The 19260-nt window shown below is 38.0% G+C and overlaps 1 protein-coding gene across 1 annotated transcript in view; it reads right to left on the reverse strand.

Moving 5' to 3' along the window:
* LOC124721629 (solute carrier family 12 member 9) overlaps window positions 1-19260 on the reverse strand; it is a 132557-nt gene that overhangs the window by 18472 nt on the left and 94825 nt on the right. The window contains exons 10-12 of the mRNA XM_047246690.1: window positions 17300-17448; window positions 16744-16947; window positions 13966-14083 (exon numbers count right to left, since the gene is read on the reverse strand). Coding sequence (XP_047102646.1) covers window positions 13966-14083; window positions 16744-16947; window positions 17300-17448 — 471 coding nt within the window. The remainder of the gene's footprint in view (window positions 1-13965; window positions 14084-16743; window positions 16948-17299; window positions 17449-19260) is intronic.

Below are 19260 nucleotides of genomic sequence, written 5' to 3' on the forward strand. Positions count from 1 at the left end.
AGGAACTGGGGATACTAATCACTTCTTCCCAATATATTTATTTATTCCTATATGAAATGTGTCACAAATGATATATTTATTTTTCAAACCACCTTGTCAGTTCACAGAATCAATACTAGAAATAAGAATAAAATCTACAAAGATTTAAAATGACTTACTTTGGCCCTGAAGGGTGTCCCCTATTCATCAAAATCGATTTTCAATAATTTGGCAGCAACCATAAAAATATTATCTGCTAATACTGTTAGCTGGATATAAGGTCCACCTGTTATGCAAATACCATTTTTTCATATAGACCCATCATGTTTCAGCACCTTTGTGCCATCATCAGTGGGTCATCTTCATTCAAATGTGAACATGCTTTAAGTGGTAATTATTCTATGAAAATTATGCCTCAAACAAGGTTTTGACTGTTGATGTCACTACCTTAAGTTTCCTATATTACTATGTTTTGTAGAACCCTTCAGACAGCATCAGATATTGGTAGCTTGTGACCCGCAGCTAAATGATGTTAATATCAGTTTGGCTGGAAGGGCATCACATCACTTTAGGGCAACACATCACTGTACATCTAAATGTAATTTTGTTGTGAGAAAAAGTTCATGACTATATTTGTGTTCACTTACATTTAGCTATCGAAAATCTTGTTTCATCTGCACTGCCATTGGTTGATGAGAAGTGCACACAAACTCTACACAATTTTTGGAACACTGTTTGTAATTAACACTTTCCAACTTTACCAAAACACAAATTAGTTTTGCTGTTGCGTATCCAGTCACATGGGTCATTCACTTGTTGACAACTCAGTTTGTGCATAATCTTTTGTTCATTCTCTCTCTCTCTCTCTCTCTCTCTCTCTCTCTCTCTCTCTCTCTCTCTCTCATGGGAATGCAGATGAAAAAGGATTTCTGAAAGCTTAATGCTTAATGCAAGTAATCGCAAATATAATCAAAAAATATTCTGACATGACAAAATTACTCTTAGATATAAAGTAATGTGTTAATTCTGCAACCAAACTCATATCTACACCCTTTAGTTGCAGATGACAAGGTACCAGTGTCCAATAATGTATAGAGGGTTCCACACAATCCAATGATGTAGAAAACTTAAGGTAATGACAACAGACAAAACCTGTATTTAGGTTCAACTTTGGTAGAATAATTATCACTTAAAAGATTTTTACACTTTAAAGATTTGAATAAAGGATGCCCACTGACAGAGGTGCAAAGGTTCTAAAAAGTGTTTGGATCTATGTGAAAAAAACAGTGTTTTTAGAGCCAGTAATCTTAACTGCAAACATGGCCACTGCAAGAACAGCAAAACCAAATGATGAATAAGTTTAAGAGGAATCTAAAGAATTTGTACATGGCCAACTCCTCCTAATTTTTGGAAAATTTTTAGTAGAAACAATTGATGTATATATAATTAACAGTATCATATGTTTTAGTACATAAAACCTGACATCTGCAAGTCTTCAAAGCAGTAATGAGATCAATGTAAATATGTGTTGCAAAGTGCTTTCTGTTTGATGATGTGTGGCAACAATACCCTAAACATTTTCTGGTGCACCTCAGTGTACATACATTTACATGTTTGTTATTACCTCTTAAATGAATACATGTGTCAGACGTTTCGATTTATTCCACATCCATGAAAACTTAGGATTCACTATCCACTGAGGATATGTGGAAGGAACATTAGCTTAGCATCTCTCTCTACATCTGCATCTACATCAACATAGATACTCTGCCAGCCACTGTTTGGTGCCTGGCACAGGGTATCCTGTACCACTACTTGTCATTTCCCCAACTGCTCCACTCGCAAATAGAGTGAGGGAAGAATGACTGACTGTTCGCCTCTGTATGAGCTCTAATTTCTTTGAGGTCCTAACATGCAATGTATTTTGGTAGCAGTAGAATCATTCAACAGCCAGCTTCAAATGGCAGTTCTCTAAATTTTCTCAACTGTGTTTCTTGAGAAGAACGTCACCTTCCATCCACAGATTCCCATTTCAGTTCCCAAAGCATCTCTGTAACACTTACATGTTGTTCGAACCTACTGGTAACAAATCTATCAGCCTGCCTCCGAATTGCTTCATTGTCTTCCTTCAATCCGACTTGGTATGGATCCCAAACACTCAAACACTACTCAAGAATAGGTTGCACTAGTGTCCTATGTGCAGTCTCCTTTACAGGTCCAGAGTTTTCACATGTTCATACCACCTCGTATAGCTTTGCAACATTACACCCAGATATTTAAATGACCTGATTGTGTCAAGCAGGACACTATTAATACTGTATCCGACTATTAAAGGTTTCATCTTGCTTCTCATTTACATTAACTTACATTTTTACACATTTAGGGTTAGCTGCCATTCATGAAACCAACTAGAAATTTCGTCCAAGTCGTCTTGTATCTTCCTACCGTACTCAACTTTGACACCTTACCGTACACCACAGCATCATCAGCAAACAACTGCAGATTGCTGCCCACCCTGTCTGCCAAATTGTTACGTATATAGAGAACAACAGTGGTCCTATCACACCTCCCTGGGGCATTCGTGATGATACCCTCATCTCTGATGAACGCTTGCCATCAAGGACAACATACTGGGTTCTATTATTTAAGAAACCTTCAAGCCACTCACATATCTGTGAACTTATTCCGTATGTTCGTACCTTCGTTAACAGCTTGCAATAAGGTATTGTGTCAAATGCTTCCTGCAAATCTAGAAATATGAAATCTGCCTGTTGCCCTTCATCCACATTTCTTAGTATATCATGTGAGATAAGAGCAAGCTGAATTTTGCATGACCGATGCCTTCAAAACCATGCTAATTCATAGAGATAAGCTTCATAACTTCAAGAAAGTTCATTATATTCAAACTGAGAATGTTTCAAGGATTCTGCTGCAAACAGAAGCTAGGGATATTTATGTGTAATTTTGCGGGTCCATTCTTTTACCTTTCTTATATACTGGAGTCACCTGTGCTTTTTACCAGTTGCTTGGGACATTGTGCTGTGCAAGAGACTCTTGATAAATGGAAGCTAGGTAAGGGGCCAATGCCGTATAGTACTCCTTGTAAAACCAGACTGGGATTCCATCCGGACCTGGTTATTTATTTGTTTTCAAATCTTTCAGTTGTTTCTCTATACCAGGTATGCTTAATTCTATGTTGTCCATTTGGGGTCTGTCCGATAGTCAAATGACTGTATCTTTGTATGGTTCTCCTGCATGAATGATTTCTTGAAAGTGAAATTTAAAACTCCAGCTTTCATTTTGCTATCTTCAACTGCCACACCAGACTGGTCAACAAGGGACTGAATGGAAGCCTCAGATCCACTTACAGATTTTACATATGGCCAGAACTTTCTTGGGTTCACAGCCAGATCTATTGTTAAGGTGTGATGGTGGTAGTAGTTGTATGCTTTGTGCATAGATCTTTTCACAGACACATAAATCTCTACTAACCTCTGCTTGTTGTCATTTGTGTGTTCCCTTTTGAACCAAAAGTGCAACAGCCTCTGCTTCCTCTGCATCCACTCAATTTCATTATTAAACCATCATGGGTCTTTTCCATCCTTTCTCCACTTACTAGGCACATAACCCTCCAGATCACGATTTACAATCTACTTAAACTTTGCCTGTAATTCCTCTACATCTATCTTACTGGAACTAAGTGATGCCTATTCACTGTCTAAGTGAGATGTTAATAACTGCTTATCTGCTCTATTTAGCCGAAATGCTCTCCTAGCCTTCTTGACTGATTTATTAACTTTCATAATCATAGTTGCTATAGTGATGTCATGATCACTAATCCCCATTTCTATACTGACATTGTTGATAAGGTCCGGCATATCTGTAGCAACAATGTCTAAGATATTTCCATCGCATATCGGCTGCCGAGCCAGCTGTTCAAGACAATTTTCAAAAAATGTGTTCAAAAGTATTTCGCATGACTGACTGACTGACTGACTGACTGTAATCATCCCTCACACAATAAATCCACAGACATCCCGGTCTATACTCGGCAGGTTAAAGTCGCCCCCAACTAGTTTTGCACGTCTGGGTATTTATCCATTATTGACCGTAGACTCTCTTTCAATGACTCTAGAACTATACCAGCAGAATTTGGTGGCCAATAAAACCATACAACAACTAATTTAGTTTCACCTGCACCTGTCATACTTGACAACATGACTTCACTGCCACACTCAACTTGACAACCTCAATAGAGACAATATTTTTGTCAACTGCAGTGAACACTCGCCCTCCTATGGCCTCTAATCTATCTTTCTGATATACATTCCATTATTCGTTAAATATCTCACAGCTTTCCACTTCAGGTTTCAGCCAGCTCTCAGTCCCAAGAATAATCTGAGCGTAAGAAGTTTCATGGAGGGCACTAAATTTGGGAACTTATAACGAATGCTTTGACAGTTTACTGATAAAATTGTGACAGTCAAAGTGTCTTTATTCTGAACACCATTTGCTTCTCTTGCTATGAATCGACTGGTAAGGGTTCACCAGAGCACCTCTAAAAAACCCTCATGTGCACTCCACAAGTACTCTGCCACCCGAGTAGCCGCTTCCTTGGTGGGGAGTCCTACAAATCCCTACACGATAACGCAAGTCTAGAAATCTCCAGCCAAGACTGTTACAGAGTTGACAAAGCCTTTGGTTGAGATCTTCCACTTCGCTCCAACTCTGGGAAAGATGCTGCAAATTGTGAGCTCTGCTTGCACCCTGCACTCAAGGCCAACAGTCTTTACCACTTCCGCCAGCCACCTGTACAAACTGAGTATCGCCTCAAAACCCAAGCGAGGCATAGTCAGTGCTGACGTGAGCCACAAAATGCAGACAACTGAACCCTGCACACTCGATAGCCACCTTCACATCTCGGATTATACATCCCCAAATATCTCCTCATTATGGATCTATGGAATAAGTAGTATATCCAATTTTATCTAGATACGTTTCCCAGACCAATAAACAAGAACTGCCTGAACTGGTTTTGCAAGTGACTTGCTTGATGGGCGAGTTACACTTCCTAGGGAACGTGATCACAGATCTCAGTCTGACATTTTCAATGGCTTCATTTATGTGATTATTTCTCCTCAAGTCATTCCAAAAGAATACTTGATGGTTGTAAATGTGTCAGATGACTTATCATTGATTATGAAATCAAATGATATAGTGTATTTTCATCTATTTATATGCACTGCATTGTATTTATTTATGTCGTGTGTCAACTGCCAGTCTTTGCATTGAGAGCTCATAATCTTCAAGTTTTCCTGTATTTCATAACACTTTTCCAATGATATTACTTCCCTCTATACAATTGTGCCATCTGTGAACTTCCACAGACCAAAAGCATAGTCTCCCAGGTTGGCTTCATGAAAAGTAAACGTACTATTACACTTTGTTGAGGTACTTCACTGATGATGTCTTCCTATTAAGACTGACATACTGTGATCAATTATCTTCAATTCAATTGCAACATTTCTGATATTCTATAATGATATCTTGTTTATTAGGTAATGGTGCAGAAATGTATCTAATGGTTTCCAAAAGCAAAAATCATAGCATCAACTCACACTCCTCTGTCTATGCCTTTCTGGAAATCATGAATGAACAGAGTGATCTAAGTCTCACAAAATTGCTGCTTCAGGAATACACACTGGCTTAAGAGTGCTAGGGCTGTATTTCTGTGCATTTATCCTGTGATCTTCCTCAAAGACTTAATTTGTGCCATTATGCAATCAAATATGGAGCTCTGTTCTCTTAGCAACTTAGGATAAACTACCTCAAGGAGGAGGTAGAGTTCATCCACATACCTGTATCTAATGAACAATCTAAGCAATATCCCATCAGTGGCTTTCTATCTAGTCAACACATGCACAACTGGCAAAAATGGGGACTGTACTGTGAGACCCTTCAGTGAAGCAACTTTGCGTGACAGGGTAGAAGGTCATTATCTTACCTTTAAATACCATCATGATCAACCAGGGACTGCACAGCTGACTGTTCCACTGACTAATTTCACACAGGTTCAAACTTTTTTTTTCTTTTTTTAGTATAACAACATTTTAGCAAGTAAGATGATCTTTTTGAATTCTCTGACTGTGTCTTGTATTGCTGTCCTTATGCTACTTTTGATTTTAGTTAGCTTTGATCTGTCAGCAAGTATTCAGTTTTGCTTGAATTTGCTACGCAGCTTTCTTTGCTTCCGTAGAAACTTTTCAAATATTGTAGCTCAGCCAACCTATCAGCCCCTTACCGCATAACAACCAACACTGCTCATTATACCAAGGGACAGGCTGTCGCATCAGATTTTCTGAAGATCCAAAAGCAGACACTATGGTGGCTTCATGTATTACACTGGTTACATGTTCCCAACCACCCTCAAGACTGTCCTAACATTCAAATGCAACCCAAAGGCTAAACAGAGTGCAGTTTGCCTTTCAGATTATCCAGTTTGGTAGTTTGCTTTAGATTACTACACTGTCAGGAATGTGCAGTGGACAAAAGAGTTGATGTCCTCCTCCACTTATTACCAAACAAAATCTACAAGGGCAAAATGTGAGAGCAATGCCAGAGGGCAACCCTGATTCTGTGCTGAAGCATGTCATCCTTTGTGCCTACGTTGTATTTTCCCTGATGATAAGTGGCTCTCAACTAGCAAATCCCTGGGGCACATGGTGGTGCCCCACAGCACTGTCTGGGTTGAAACCACCTAAAATGGAAAAATTGTCATGGAAATTGCTAGTCTAACGTTCTGAAAGCCTTGCTTTTGAGGACTACATGTGGTGGTAAGTAAGTATAACAAGCATAGTAAAATGTAACATGAAATATAAATGATAGCAGCCATAGAAGATTGAAGCATTATCTTTAAGGGGATGAGAAATGACCTGTAGGAACTATGAACAAAGGCAGTGACTTTGCCTTTCACCTTTTTCCCCCACTAGATTGTTCTGTTTTGTGGAGATTACAGCCCTATAGTGCAGGTACTCTGCATATTATATAATTTGGGTCTTCTGAGACATAAACACAGGGGCTTTTCCTGTACTGGGAGCCTCAATTCTTCACTCAAGTCCTGAAGAAATGTATATTCCATTTATGAGGTAAGCCAGTTAATGCTGAGATTTTTGTTTCTTATTTTTTCCTGTACGAAAGATGATAGAAGAACCGACTATGTTATGCTGATGGAACTGTGTGGTTCATTCACTATGACTTCGATATCAGGCACCGATTATCAACTTTGGATGTCTCAAATGCAATGGAGGCCAAAGGCTTGACCTATTTCCTTTGGTCTCTCCCCATATTTTCATCCTCTTTCTTTTGGACAAAAAGACACTGGGCATAGCTGAGGTCAAGTTCTGGAAGATACACTGTCCAGTCACATTACTGTGAGCACCTATCAAAAGCCTGAATAACCACCTTTTGCAGCGCATACAGCTGCAAGACATGCAGGGAAACAGTCAATGGGTCCTGGAAGATACCAACAGGGATGTGGAGCGATGCCAACTCCAGTGCTCTGGCCAGCTGCACTAGGATTTTTGGATGAGGACCCAACGTGTGAACAGCCCAATTGAGATAGTCCCTCGGATTCTTGATTGGGTTTAAATTTGGGGTGTTTGGTGGCCGGGGGAGTATGGTAAACTCATCCTGGTGCTCTTCAAATCTCTCTCTCTCTCTCTCTCTCTCTCTCTCTCTCTCTCTCTCTCTCTCTCTCTCTCACTCACTCACTCACTCACAGAGAGAGAGTGAGCTGTGCAACAAGTTGCATTGTCCTGCTGGTAGATGCCATCGTGCTGCATGTAGAGGTTGACACAGTCCCCAAGGATTGACGAATACTTATTTCGATTGACTGTGCCTTCTAGAATGAAGAGGTAAACCAGAAACTGTTACAAAAACATTCCCCAGACCATAATGCTCCCTCCTCTGGCCTGGACCCTTCTGATGATTGTTGCAGGGTGTTTGCTTTCAGACATTTCATGCCAACAGAGCACAGAAAGTGATTCAGCTTAAAGCCACTCTGTGGATGTCCAGTTGCTGTCCTAGTGCACAAATTTCAGCCTTTGTCACTGATGAACATCAGTAAGCATGGGTGCATGTACTACATATCTGCTGCAGAGGCACACAAACAGCAATGTCTGCTGAATGTTCATAGAGGAGACATTGTTGGTAACCCCTTGGTTCATCTGAGTGGTCAGATGCTTAACAGTTTCATGTTTATTCACCCATACACATCTCCACAGCCATCATTCAACCCAGTCATCTATGCACCCATACACATCTCCACAGCCATCATTCACCCCAGTCATCTATGCACCCATACACATCTCCACAGCCATCATTCACCCCAGTCATCTATGCACCCATACACATCTCCACAGCCATCATTCACCCCAGTCATCTATGCACCATAGTTGCCTCAGCACTGGTTTTGGATGGTCCCATTTTGCAATGCACAGTACACTCCAACCACAGCAGCCTGCAAGCAGTTTACAAACATAGCCATTTTAGAAATGCTTCAATCTTTGAGTTGAAAGCCCATGATCATGTCCCTTTGGATGTCAGATAAATTGTTCCGTTTCTGCATTACAACAACAACAACACTGTTTTCCATTTCCTGGACATGCTTTATACCCTCCACTGCTAACACTGCCAACTGCCATCTGTGAGTGATTACTGCACATTGACAATGAACATACAGGGTGGTCACATTAATGTGACTGAACTGTGTATTTGCCTCTGCTGGATGGTTGACATTCACCTTTGATGTAACAATATCTGTAAAGAGACCAACTACTGAAGCACTTGCAAGCAAAAGGAAACACTGCTCCATTTAATAGCTGAGCCTACTTGAAGTAGTCAGCTTAATCACCAAAGTTTTGAGTGGTTTACAGAAGACATTTTGAAGTAGGAGACTGTGTTGTCTTGAACTGTTTCTTTTCTTCTGCAGAGAATGCGTGTTTCATCATATTAAGCCACAATGGATATTGTGCATTCCAAACAGGGTCATTTGAGTACAGTGGTGGGTAAATAGTTTGTGCACAGACAGTCAGCACTTTCACACACCAATACCAGCTAATGTGTTGACCTTGACTTAGCAAATACAATTATAATGGAATGTGTTTAGCAGTAAAATTCGAGTAAGAAAGAAATACTGACATTTTATTAGGTTTGTGTAGCATTACAATTATTTTTATTCACAGCTAATGAAATATTTTGTATCACACACCATGTTGCTGCAAGATACAGCATAGGGTTGGGATACAAAGTTCTTTCTGCAGCTTTTGTCATTTCCATGATACAAAATAGCTATTCACAACAAAATGTTGACCACAGACTTTATGTCAGCTGCACTTCTATGTAACAAATTTGTTCTGTTGGAATACCTGTACTTGAGCAGAATGCAATTTTGTAAATTTATCATTTATGTGTTTCCATAGGTAACCTATGTAATGCTACTCAAAACAGAGTGCTAAATAACTTACATTCATTCCCTTATGTCAATACTCTGATGAAGCTACATAATGTTTTGTTAATAAATTGTTAAATATGTCTGGAGGTATTCTAGTGATGAAAAACATATTTTTTAAATGAAAAATATTTCAAATTCATTAACTTTATTGCACACAGTACAATAAGGCTATGTGGCAGATATCCTACTCACCTGCACTTGATTGGTTGGCGAGCTACGGTAACTTTGTGCTTGCAGGCACCTGTTCCCCATGGGGGCAGAGTTTTAACAGCCTGCATTATGGAGTCACTTCACAAATCTGAATACTCCAGCCAGTCCTTGTAAATCTTTGAATATATACAACAGAAATGCTTCGCTTTTGACAATCAAAAACTCATTTTGAAAATGTAGTTGTGTTCTGTTACTAATTTTTATTTTTTGTTTTGCCAACAGTTTGTCAGATTGAACCTTTTATAGCATCTTAACGAAGAGAGTGTTAATACTCGACCACAGTGCACCCAAACAATTATGAGTGTGTCAGGACTGACCTACGGGTTCCATTTGTGATTCACAAAAAGGCAGGGAAAACCAAGCTTCCCCACACAGAGTACAGGTAGATCATTCACGAACAAACAAGTCCAAAGGAATGATACATTAAAGAGAACGGGAGGACCAATGAACAACTTCTAAGGAACAGACATTCACAGTTCACTTTGGTTGCAGTCTGTCTTGTTTTTGGAACAGTCATTCACTGTTCAGTTTGGTCGTAGCCAGTCTTTTCCAGTCTTAGTCTTGATTGGTCTTCTCGTTCCTCATTCCCAACTAGGTCTCATGCAGCTGGTCTCATTCTTTTTGTAATATTCAGCTGTTCCTCATTCCAGTTCAACTTTTTGTAATTATCTAATCTAATTATCTAATCTAATCTAATTATCTAATCTATAAAACTTAATTTGTATGTAATACATACTTTTTTCAGCCAACAAAAAGAGAAATCTGTTTCTCTCTTCATCAATTTGACGAACTGTTGAACACATACTAATCATAAGGCACGATTTTTTTAAGGACTCATTTGCCTCATTTAATGACTACTTTTAAAGATAATTTTTGATCATTTTTAACTGTGGTGTAAAGTTAAAGTGAAACTTGCAATTTTCGCATTTTTTCCAAAAATGAAACATGATGCTTTGGGAGACACTTATTTTCCAAGTTCGGTTGTTTCTTTGTCGTGCCCCCATTTTGGTTTTCTTACACAAAAAGGTGAGTTGTGAGTGATTTTGGCTCAGTAAGAAAAGGTAATGGCATGTCTCACCATTTGAAAAATCGTTGGATGGCATAAAATTGTATTTGCTTTTTACCTCAAAAACTATTGTTCAGAATGTTTTTATTTAAAAACACTATCACTTTCAGCTTAATTATTAATGCTGTATTGCTGCACTAATTTAAATAATATAACCTAAAAATCTACTATTTACTAAATGTGTGAGGCAAATATGATGAGAATATCATATTCTCTTTTAAACATACTTATTCTTCAATAAAGCCTCTATTTTTTTTTTGCCCTCTAACCTTAGGGGAATACTCAAGACACAATCCTTTCTTTGTTTGTTCATTATTACTGTGTTCCATGGGCTTGACATCTGTCTCAACTGGGTATTTACAACTTTCAGTTGAGTAACTAGGTGCAGAACGTTAGCGACATCTTCATTTTCATGTCAGTGCGAGGAGCTCATCTTAAAGAACTTAAACTCAAATAAAATCTGTTTAAAGATACTCTTATTTCAAGAAAAATGAGCTGTTCAATTCGATTAGGCATAATTTTTCAGATTTGATCAATTTCTATTAGAATCCTTTTCATGTGACAGTTCTGCTTCGGAATTCATTGCAATGAATGTTTTCATTTTTGATTCTGAAGATTAACAGGGGACAGGAACCATAAGTTTCAGTTTTTGTAAAGCCACATATGGGATATCAGTTTTGAAAGAACTCTGAAATCCAAATAAGGTGCTTTGCTTCTGGTGCAACACAGGATCACAGTTCTATGGACTTACGGGTTAGGGAAAATACAAACAGAACAAACTGCAGTGTGTTCTTGAGGTCATAGTTCAACTTCATCACAGAATAAACTTTTTCAATACATAAATGGCTCTCATGGAGAGCTGCATCAAACCAGTCACACACACACACACACACACACACACACACACACACAAAAATGGCTCTCGCCATCCACCGATGGATCCCCTGGAGCACAGAAAGATACTCCACAAGATGATTCTTCAAGGAGATAATAATGACGATGGTGATGATGATGATGATGATGATGATGATGATGATTATTGGTTTGTGGGGTGCTCAACTGCATAATCATCAGCGTCCGTACAAATTCCCAACCTGTACACAGCCCAATCTAGCCACTTTCACTAATGGCTATGGAATGATGAGGACAACACAAACATCCAGTCCCCAGGCACAAAAAATCCCCAACCCGGTCGGGAATCGAACATGGGACCCCACGATCCAGAGGTAGCCACACTAGCCACTAAACCATGAGCTGCAAACTCGTCAAGGAGAGAGTTCACAGTTCATTAAAAAAATATCAATACAATCCTCTCCTAAATCTTATTCCTGCACGGTAAATAGAACACATCTTTTTCCAAAGTGATTTCAATCAAAAGACACATTTGTCTAAAAGTTTGTTGAATTTATGGTCTTGTGACAGACACCAATGATTTAACTAGAAAGCCTTTCAGCAAGGGTTTCGTGGACAATTTTTTCCTGCCCTTTTCCACAGCGAGTTAAACAACCAAGATATGCATGAAACTATCAGCACTGAACCAGTAGTGGGTTTTTCTTTTCTTTTCAAATACATTTGTATGTAAAATTTATATTTAAATACATTAATACATAAGTTACTGAACTGTTGAATTTCATATTCATTTCACTTTAGTCAGTTAATGCTACCTGTGTACACTCAGAAGTTTCCTCTTCCAAGTAACTGATCATCAATTCCATGTGTGAACCAAGTAGCTCTTTTCAAATGTACACCAATTAAAAACTGGTAATCTTTTTCAATTACAGAGCTCTTCAAAGCAATGGTGTGTGCTGTGTCATCAAGGTTTCGAAAAAAGAAGTCTCATTTCTTTTCATGTATGACGTTCTGACAGTCTCCCAGAATATTTATGTAGTTGTCACCATTGCTGATACAAACTTTCTAATTTTAGTGTACTGTTTCTCAGGTCCTTCTTCAGAAGTTGTGACTTTTGCAAATAAATTTTCACTTCCTACACAGTCAGTATGGCACTTTGATGCATAGTTAATTTGACACCAGCAAATTATTTAAAAAAACTATTAATGTTGGTTTGACAGATGACAGTTTACCTCCGGTCATTTCGAGCTAGTAATATCCGGTTATATGTATACTACTTTCTGTGAATGAACTGAAAATGAAAATATTGTACTTGCTATAACTACAATTACTAGGGTGGTCCCCACTGGGTTGTGAACAGGTTCTGTAATCTGAACTTTCATTCAGCCTGATCTGACCTCACACTAGCTGTCTTGCAGTCACTAGCCAATAATGTTAGCCAACTAATGTGACACTTTCTGAATGCATTCAGATAAGGAAATTGAAGTCAACAACCTGTCCACATTGGGTACTCAATGAATTTAACAGGTAGAAGTAATACTTGGGCATACTGATATTTTTTCTCGAAATTTATCTAAAATCCATATAACATGCACAATTAGGAAAAAGAAACAGGGAATGAGTACAAATGAATGGATCCCAAAAATGAATGACCACAAGTGAACTATTTCCCAAAGTTAAATGAGTCTGCCCCTCTCCAATGTAGAGACCTCCACATATGGCGACATATAATACAGTTAGGCTGAAGCAAGTGTCCCAGAGGTTGTCCACTTACAACATGTTTTGTGTTAACAGTCATCCACCCCCAGCCCACAGCATACTCCTCGAGTATGAAAGGTTTTTATACAGGTATGTCCAACCCTTCAAATCTGGTTGGTTACACCAAAATTCCTGCTCCCTGTGACACACAATGTAACAGTGACAAAGCCAATTGTCATAATTACAGCATGCTCAGAGGTTATGGTAACAGAGAACCAGCAGTACTGAACAGTGCCCACCTCAGAAACACCTCATTTTCCAAACTCATATATAGTACCTAGCCAAACTGGCCAGTTTCTTTGTGGTCCTCCCTAAGAACATGATCAAGGGACAGACTTAATTTTATGAATGTTGTGGATGCAGTGAGCATAAACCTCCAGCATGCAAGACAGTCCTAACACTTCTTTGAAACAATTATTTAATTTGAACACTTTTATGTTATGTTCTAAAAGCTCTATTCCTCATTATTTAAGGGTAAGACCAATTCAAGCTTTTAAAATTGTGTAACTGTAAACTAATATAAACGTAAAACAAAAAGTATTGATCTACACACTTTCCTCGTAACAAAACTAATGCAATGAAACTGACATACCATATTTATTATGCAGGCTAACTGCATCATGAATAAGCTCGTAGTATCAAAGTGATCCAAATCATTTGGGTTAAAGAAATTGATTGGCCAAACATCTATATATTTTATTGCAGATGACCTGAAAAAGACACTTGGATTAATTGAATAAAAGAGCAAATAATCACCATGCACTCAGAGTACAGCAGAATAATGGAATTTTACTTGTGCTTAATTCAGTATATTTCCTAGTAAATGTTATGTAACTTTCCCACAAAGTATTATGCATCTGATATGGAAGACCCACCAGTTGAATAGTGTCATTCATTTGCTGTATGTGGCCAAGTTTTTTTTCATTGTTTTTACAAAAAGTTCCATTTGAATGCTTACAAAATGCAGAACATAAAACCCAAATTAAGATTACTGTCATACAATAATGCAGTTTACATTTTTATGGTATGTTAAGTCATATTTTTTTATAATAAATATTAACTGCTAATCAAAAAATGTGGATTTTGTTAACAGTTACAATTTCTTCCTTATCAAATAAATTCAATATTTTATAGTATTGAAATGCTGGCTATTTTATGAAAAGTATTACAACATGAATACAAAACTTCTACAATACAGAAATAACACCTTCCACTTAAGGTTTCTGTATCCAAACAACTAATATTGTCAATACTATATAATCGCTGAAAAATGAGAATCTACTCTAACTGTTCAAGAATAATTAACTGTGAAAACTAACAAATACATAGGCTATTGGGCAATATATGCAGTCTATGCTAAGATTACTGATGAAAGACTTCAATGAAATAGCTGACTGCCTTATGCAAGACACTGTTTCATTAGTTTTGCTTTACCCAAATATGTTTTGGCATTTTCTGTGCTATCTTCAGTGGGTTTTATTTTTTTTTCTTTCTGAACATTATTGTTACATGTTAACCCTCTATGGACACTATTTGAATTTTGGCTTCAACCTATTTACATGTATAAAGGATAGATGATTCACTGTGAAATCCACATGTCATTGTTAAGGCTGGCTCAGAGGTTTTGGTAATAGAGGACCAGCAGCACTGAACAGCTCCACCTCAGGTTTGAGGAATTAATAGCTGACATTTTATCTAATGAACAAAATGGTCCAGAAAAGAATGATCTTGTACCAGTAATGTTTTTATGCTGGACCTGGTTGCAAGAAGAGGGAGAAAGCTTAATTGCCTTTGACAATTTTGCAGAGGCCTTTGGCAGGATAGTTAGCAAGGTGCTGCGATCTATAATGAAAGTGTGAGACATTTCACCGCACTTAAAATGCTCTGCCAGAAGACTTAGTGTTTCCACAAACATTAAAACAACACTTGACAAATGCAAGTTGCTGGCACTACAGCCTAGTCAAGATCTGAAGCCAAGTTGTAGCTTTTCTCCTACATTATTTAACATTTAAATTGATGATGTTCTCAGAGAAATGAACTTTAAAGGAAGACAGGGCATTCAACTAAATCAGAGCAGATATATCAACACCTTGGTGTTTGCTGAAGATCAAATTATTATTGATAAAAATGTCAACTCCCACAGAGCACTCCATTAACTGAGCCTAGTGTGTAAGAAATACGAAATTAAAAAATCGGAACAAAAGCCAAAAGTAATGGTTCTCAAAAGAATACATACGATTAGAAAAAAAGGTCATGTTGACAGAACAGGTATTACACTCCACCAACCTAGAATCTAACGCACACTACGACACAAAAGAGTAAATGCACAGAGTTTAATATATATGTGGTAAATTCCACCAAACACTGAAGAGTTAGACTAGAAAGGACATGAAATAAAATTCTATAAGATAATAACAGTGCCTGAAACATTTACACACACAACTTCCCATTGGGCTGGGGAGGGGGGGGGGGGGGGGGAGGCAGGGGCTACACAGAAGAACGAAACTACTTCTAAAAGAGGTAGATTAAATTAAACTCAAATCCATCAATTTTGAGCACAACAAGTTCACCACTGGCCCAACATACCAGATCTTTAACTGTTTAGTCACTACGACTAACAAGACAGAAATCCTCTATTAATTTTCTCAAAAATTATTCAGTGTCACACAGAAAGCCAAAATATATGAAGCACTTTTTCCCAGTGACAAGGATGTGTGTGAAATATCATACCAATTCATGACCAAAAAATTCTGGTCATCTCTTGTGAGATTAAAACTACAGTTACAGGTATGGTACAGATGAATGAATGAAGAAATGCGAGAGCAGGAGACTATGCAGGGGGCAGAAACTTTTGTATGGATAGGAATACCAGAGACTGAGACGAGAACAGTTTCTACCAGAGAGTCTGTTGTGAAGGCAGATGGCTTGTAAATATTAACCCTCCTCCTCCCCAAAGAATGGTTTCTATTTTCAATAATTGCAGTGACTGAGATTAAACAACATATTTCTTTAACATATTAATTCCACATCACAGTGGATTACAACAAAATATCACAGAAAAATTAAGGGATTAACTAACTGTGTTCTGATAGATAACTGAGAGAAAATCCCAAATACGACTAGAATGCCCAGCCAAAGCATAAGGGAAACACAATGCCCCTGAGGCACAATGCACAGAGTGACACGTTCACTTTTAAAAACTAAGAAGAAAATTACAGGAGCTCAATTAGCTGAAAAATCTAAATATGGATTTTACACAGGCACAATAAATAATTATGCCTGCATTTCATTTGTAATAACTGACATTTAAAAAATGTTTAACAAGAAAACTAAATCTCCAGCTCATTATAAAGTGTAAGAGTTTACTTACTTGGCAACACGAACTTTATCAAGTGTTTGGAAATGGCGACATACACAAAGGTTTTTTTTCATCTTCAAAACATCTACCATCATTCCCACAAACTCAGTTTTATTTATATGCTTCTCTTCAGAATCTCTGCGTAGTTTAAAAAGAGGAATTCCATCACACGCCAATATTCCACTGAATGTGGTAGTATGGTAGCCTGAATCAGAACTGCAAGAAAATAAAGAAATAGAGGGTTTTATTATGTCTTGAGTAATGATAAATATGTACAAGACACAAAACTGATGCCAGTGGTTTAACAGTACGGAAGTTACACAGACTGAACACATGTGAAATAAATCTTCTGGATCACTGATGGAATTGGAACTAGATTGGAACATGCATCTTTAAGATTGTGCTCCAGAGGGTTTTTTAGTTATCTAATTCTTCAAGTAAATTCTCAAACAGTGTAAGGAAACAGTAGTGCTCATACAGTATCTTGGAAGAATGAATAACATTTTCAAATACATTACAAGCATGGATGATCTCTTTTTACAAGCATTTTCTTCCTATGACAACTTACCTCTCTAAGAAGTCCTTGGGTGTTGAGTCATCATAAAACCCCAAGACAATTGTATTGGGCTTCATTGCTCCCAATCCTGACATTCGGATCATATGATGCATACCTTCTCTGACAGTCTTAGCAACTGTAAGCTCAACAAATGCTTTCACCTGCAAGCACGAAAATAAAAGTTTGCAAAGTCCACATGAAGTACATTGTGATCTCCATTTTTTTATAATTTAACCATAAACCAAAACAAATTATAAACAAAAGCACAAGCAACCACTAAAGCACTGAATAAATCATGAAATGTATTCACTAATTGTGAATACGGTACCACCACAGCTGTACTATTTACTAGAAACAAATAAAAATTTGTGCCAGAGTGGGACTCAAACCTGGATTTCCAGCTTTATGCCAGTGATCACCATAACTGCAACTGCTTCAGCTATCCGAGCACACTTCATGAACACATCCAAACTTCCATATGTCCTAATGTCTGTTTCCCATTGTGCTCTCACAATTATACAAGTCCCACACAGGGAGAGACTTATTTAGTTTCAAGCACGCTCAGATAGCCTGAGTAGTTAGGGCAACCACTTGTGTAAAGTGGAAATCCGGTTTTGATTCCTGGTCTGGCATAAATTTTCATTTGTTTCCAGTAAATTTTATAGTTGTGATGGTACCATATTTGCAATTTCTGAATATGTTTCATAATTTAATATGGTTAAAAATCATTAGCAGTGACTGTTGTTTTCAACATGCATGCATGTCCAAAGGAACTTGCACTACTGTACTGAATGAAGTTGTTACATTTTTATTCTTTCATCAGAATGGTGCAAAGTGTATCACATCCACCTAAAGCAATCATTTCACATATGAATGACATGTCAGATGCTACATTATGTAATTGTTTCGGAAAAAAAGAAGAAAATAATTAGGATAATTTATATCATCATTCCTCAGTTCACAAATTAATACATGATTCTCATATACATTTCATCACTTGGCCTATGACATGTCTTCCACTTTTATGAATCATTCAAATTTTGCAGAATGTAACATTTCATTTCAGATTCTCAGTTGTCAAATATTCACTTTCAAGTTGAGCACAATTCTTTCATTACCGAAGTATAATATACATAACATGCCATCTGTTTTGGTTTCTGTAGGAGCCTTGGCAGATATCCGAGATTTAATGTGATGTCCAAATATTTCATAAAATATTAAGCTTCCAGAAATACTATTCTTTAGCTGAAGTCCAACAGTCCACAAAATTAATGTTGTAACTGCCATTATGAATGCTAAAAATTTGCTGAAGCATAAACTATGTGATTAAAAGTATCCGGACACCTGGCTGAAAATGACTTACAGGTTTGTGGCGCCCTCCACTGGTAATGCTGGAATTCAGTACGGTGCTGGCCTGCCCTTAGTCTAGATGACAGCTTCCACTCTAACAGGCATACATTCAATCAGGTGCTGGAAGGTTTCTTGGGAAATGGCAGCCCATTCTTCAAGGAGTGCTGCACTGAGGAGAGGTATCTATGTCGGTAGGTGACGCCTGGCACAAAGTCGGCATTCCAAAACATCCCACAGGTGCTCTATAGGATTCGGGTCAGGACTGTGCAGGACAGTCCATTACAGGGATGTTGTTGTTGTGTAACCACTCTGCCACAGGCCATGCATTATGAACAGGTGCTCGATCATGTTGAAAGGTGCAATCGCCATCCCTGAATTGCTCTTCAACAGTGGGAAGCAAGAACGTGATTAAAGTATCAATGTAGGCCTTTGCTGTGTTAGTGCCAGGCACAACAACAAGGATTGTACGTGCCCTCCACAAAAACATGACCACACCATAACACTGCCACCTCTGAGTTTTACTGTTGGCACTACACACACTGGCAGAGGACGTTCACCATGCATTCGCCATACCCACACCCTACCATCAGATCACCACATTGTGTACTGTGATTTGTCATGCC

The sequence above is a fragment of the Schistocerca piceifrons genome, chromosome X (genome assembly GCF_021461385.2).
Source record: "Schistocerca piceifrons isolate TAMUIC-IGC-003096 chromosome X, iqSchPice1.1, whole genome shotgun sequence".
In the NCBI taxonomy this organism is placed as follows: domain Eukaryota; kingdom Metazoa; phylum Arthropoda; class Insecta; order Orthoptera; family Acrididae; genus Schistocerca; species Schistocerca piceifrons.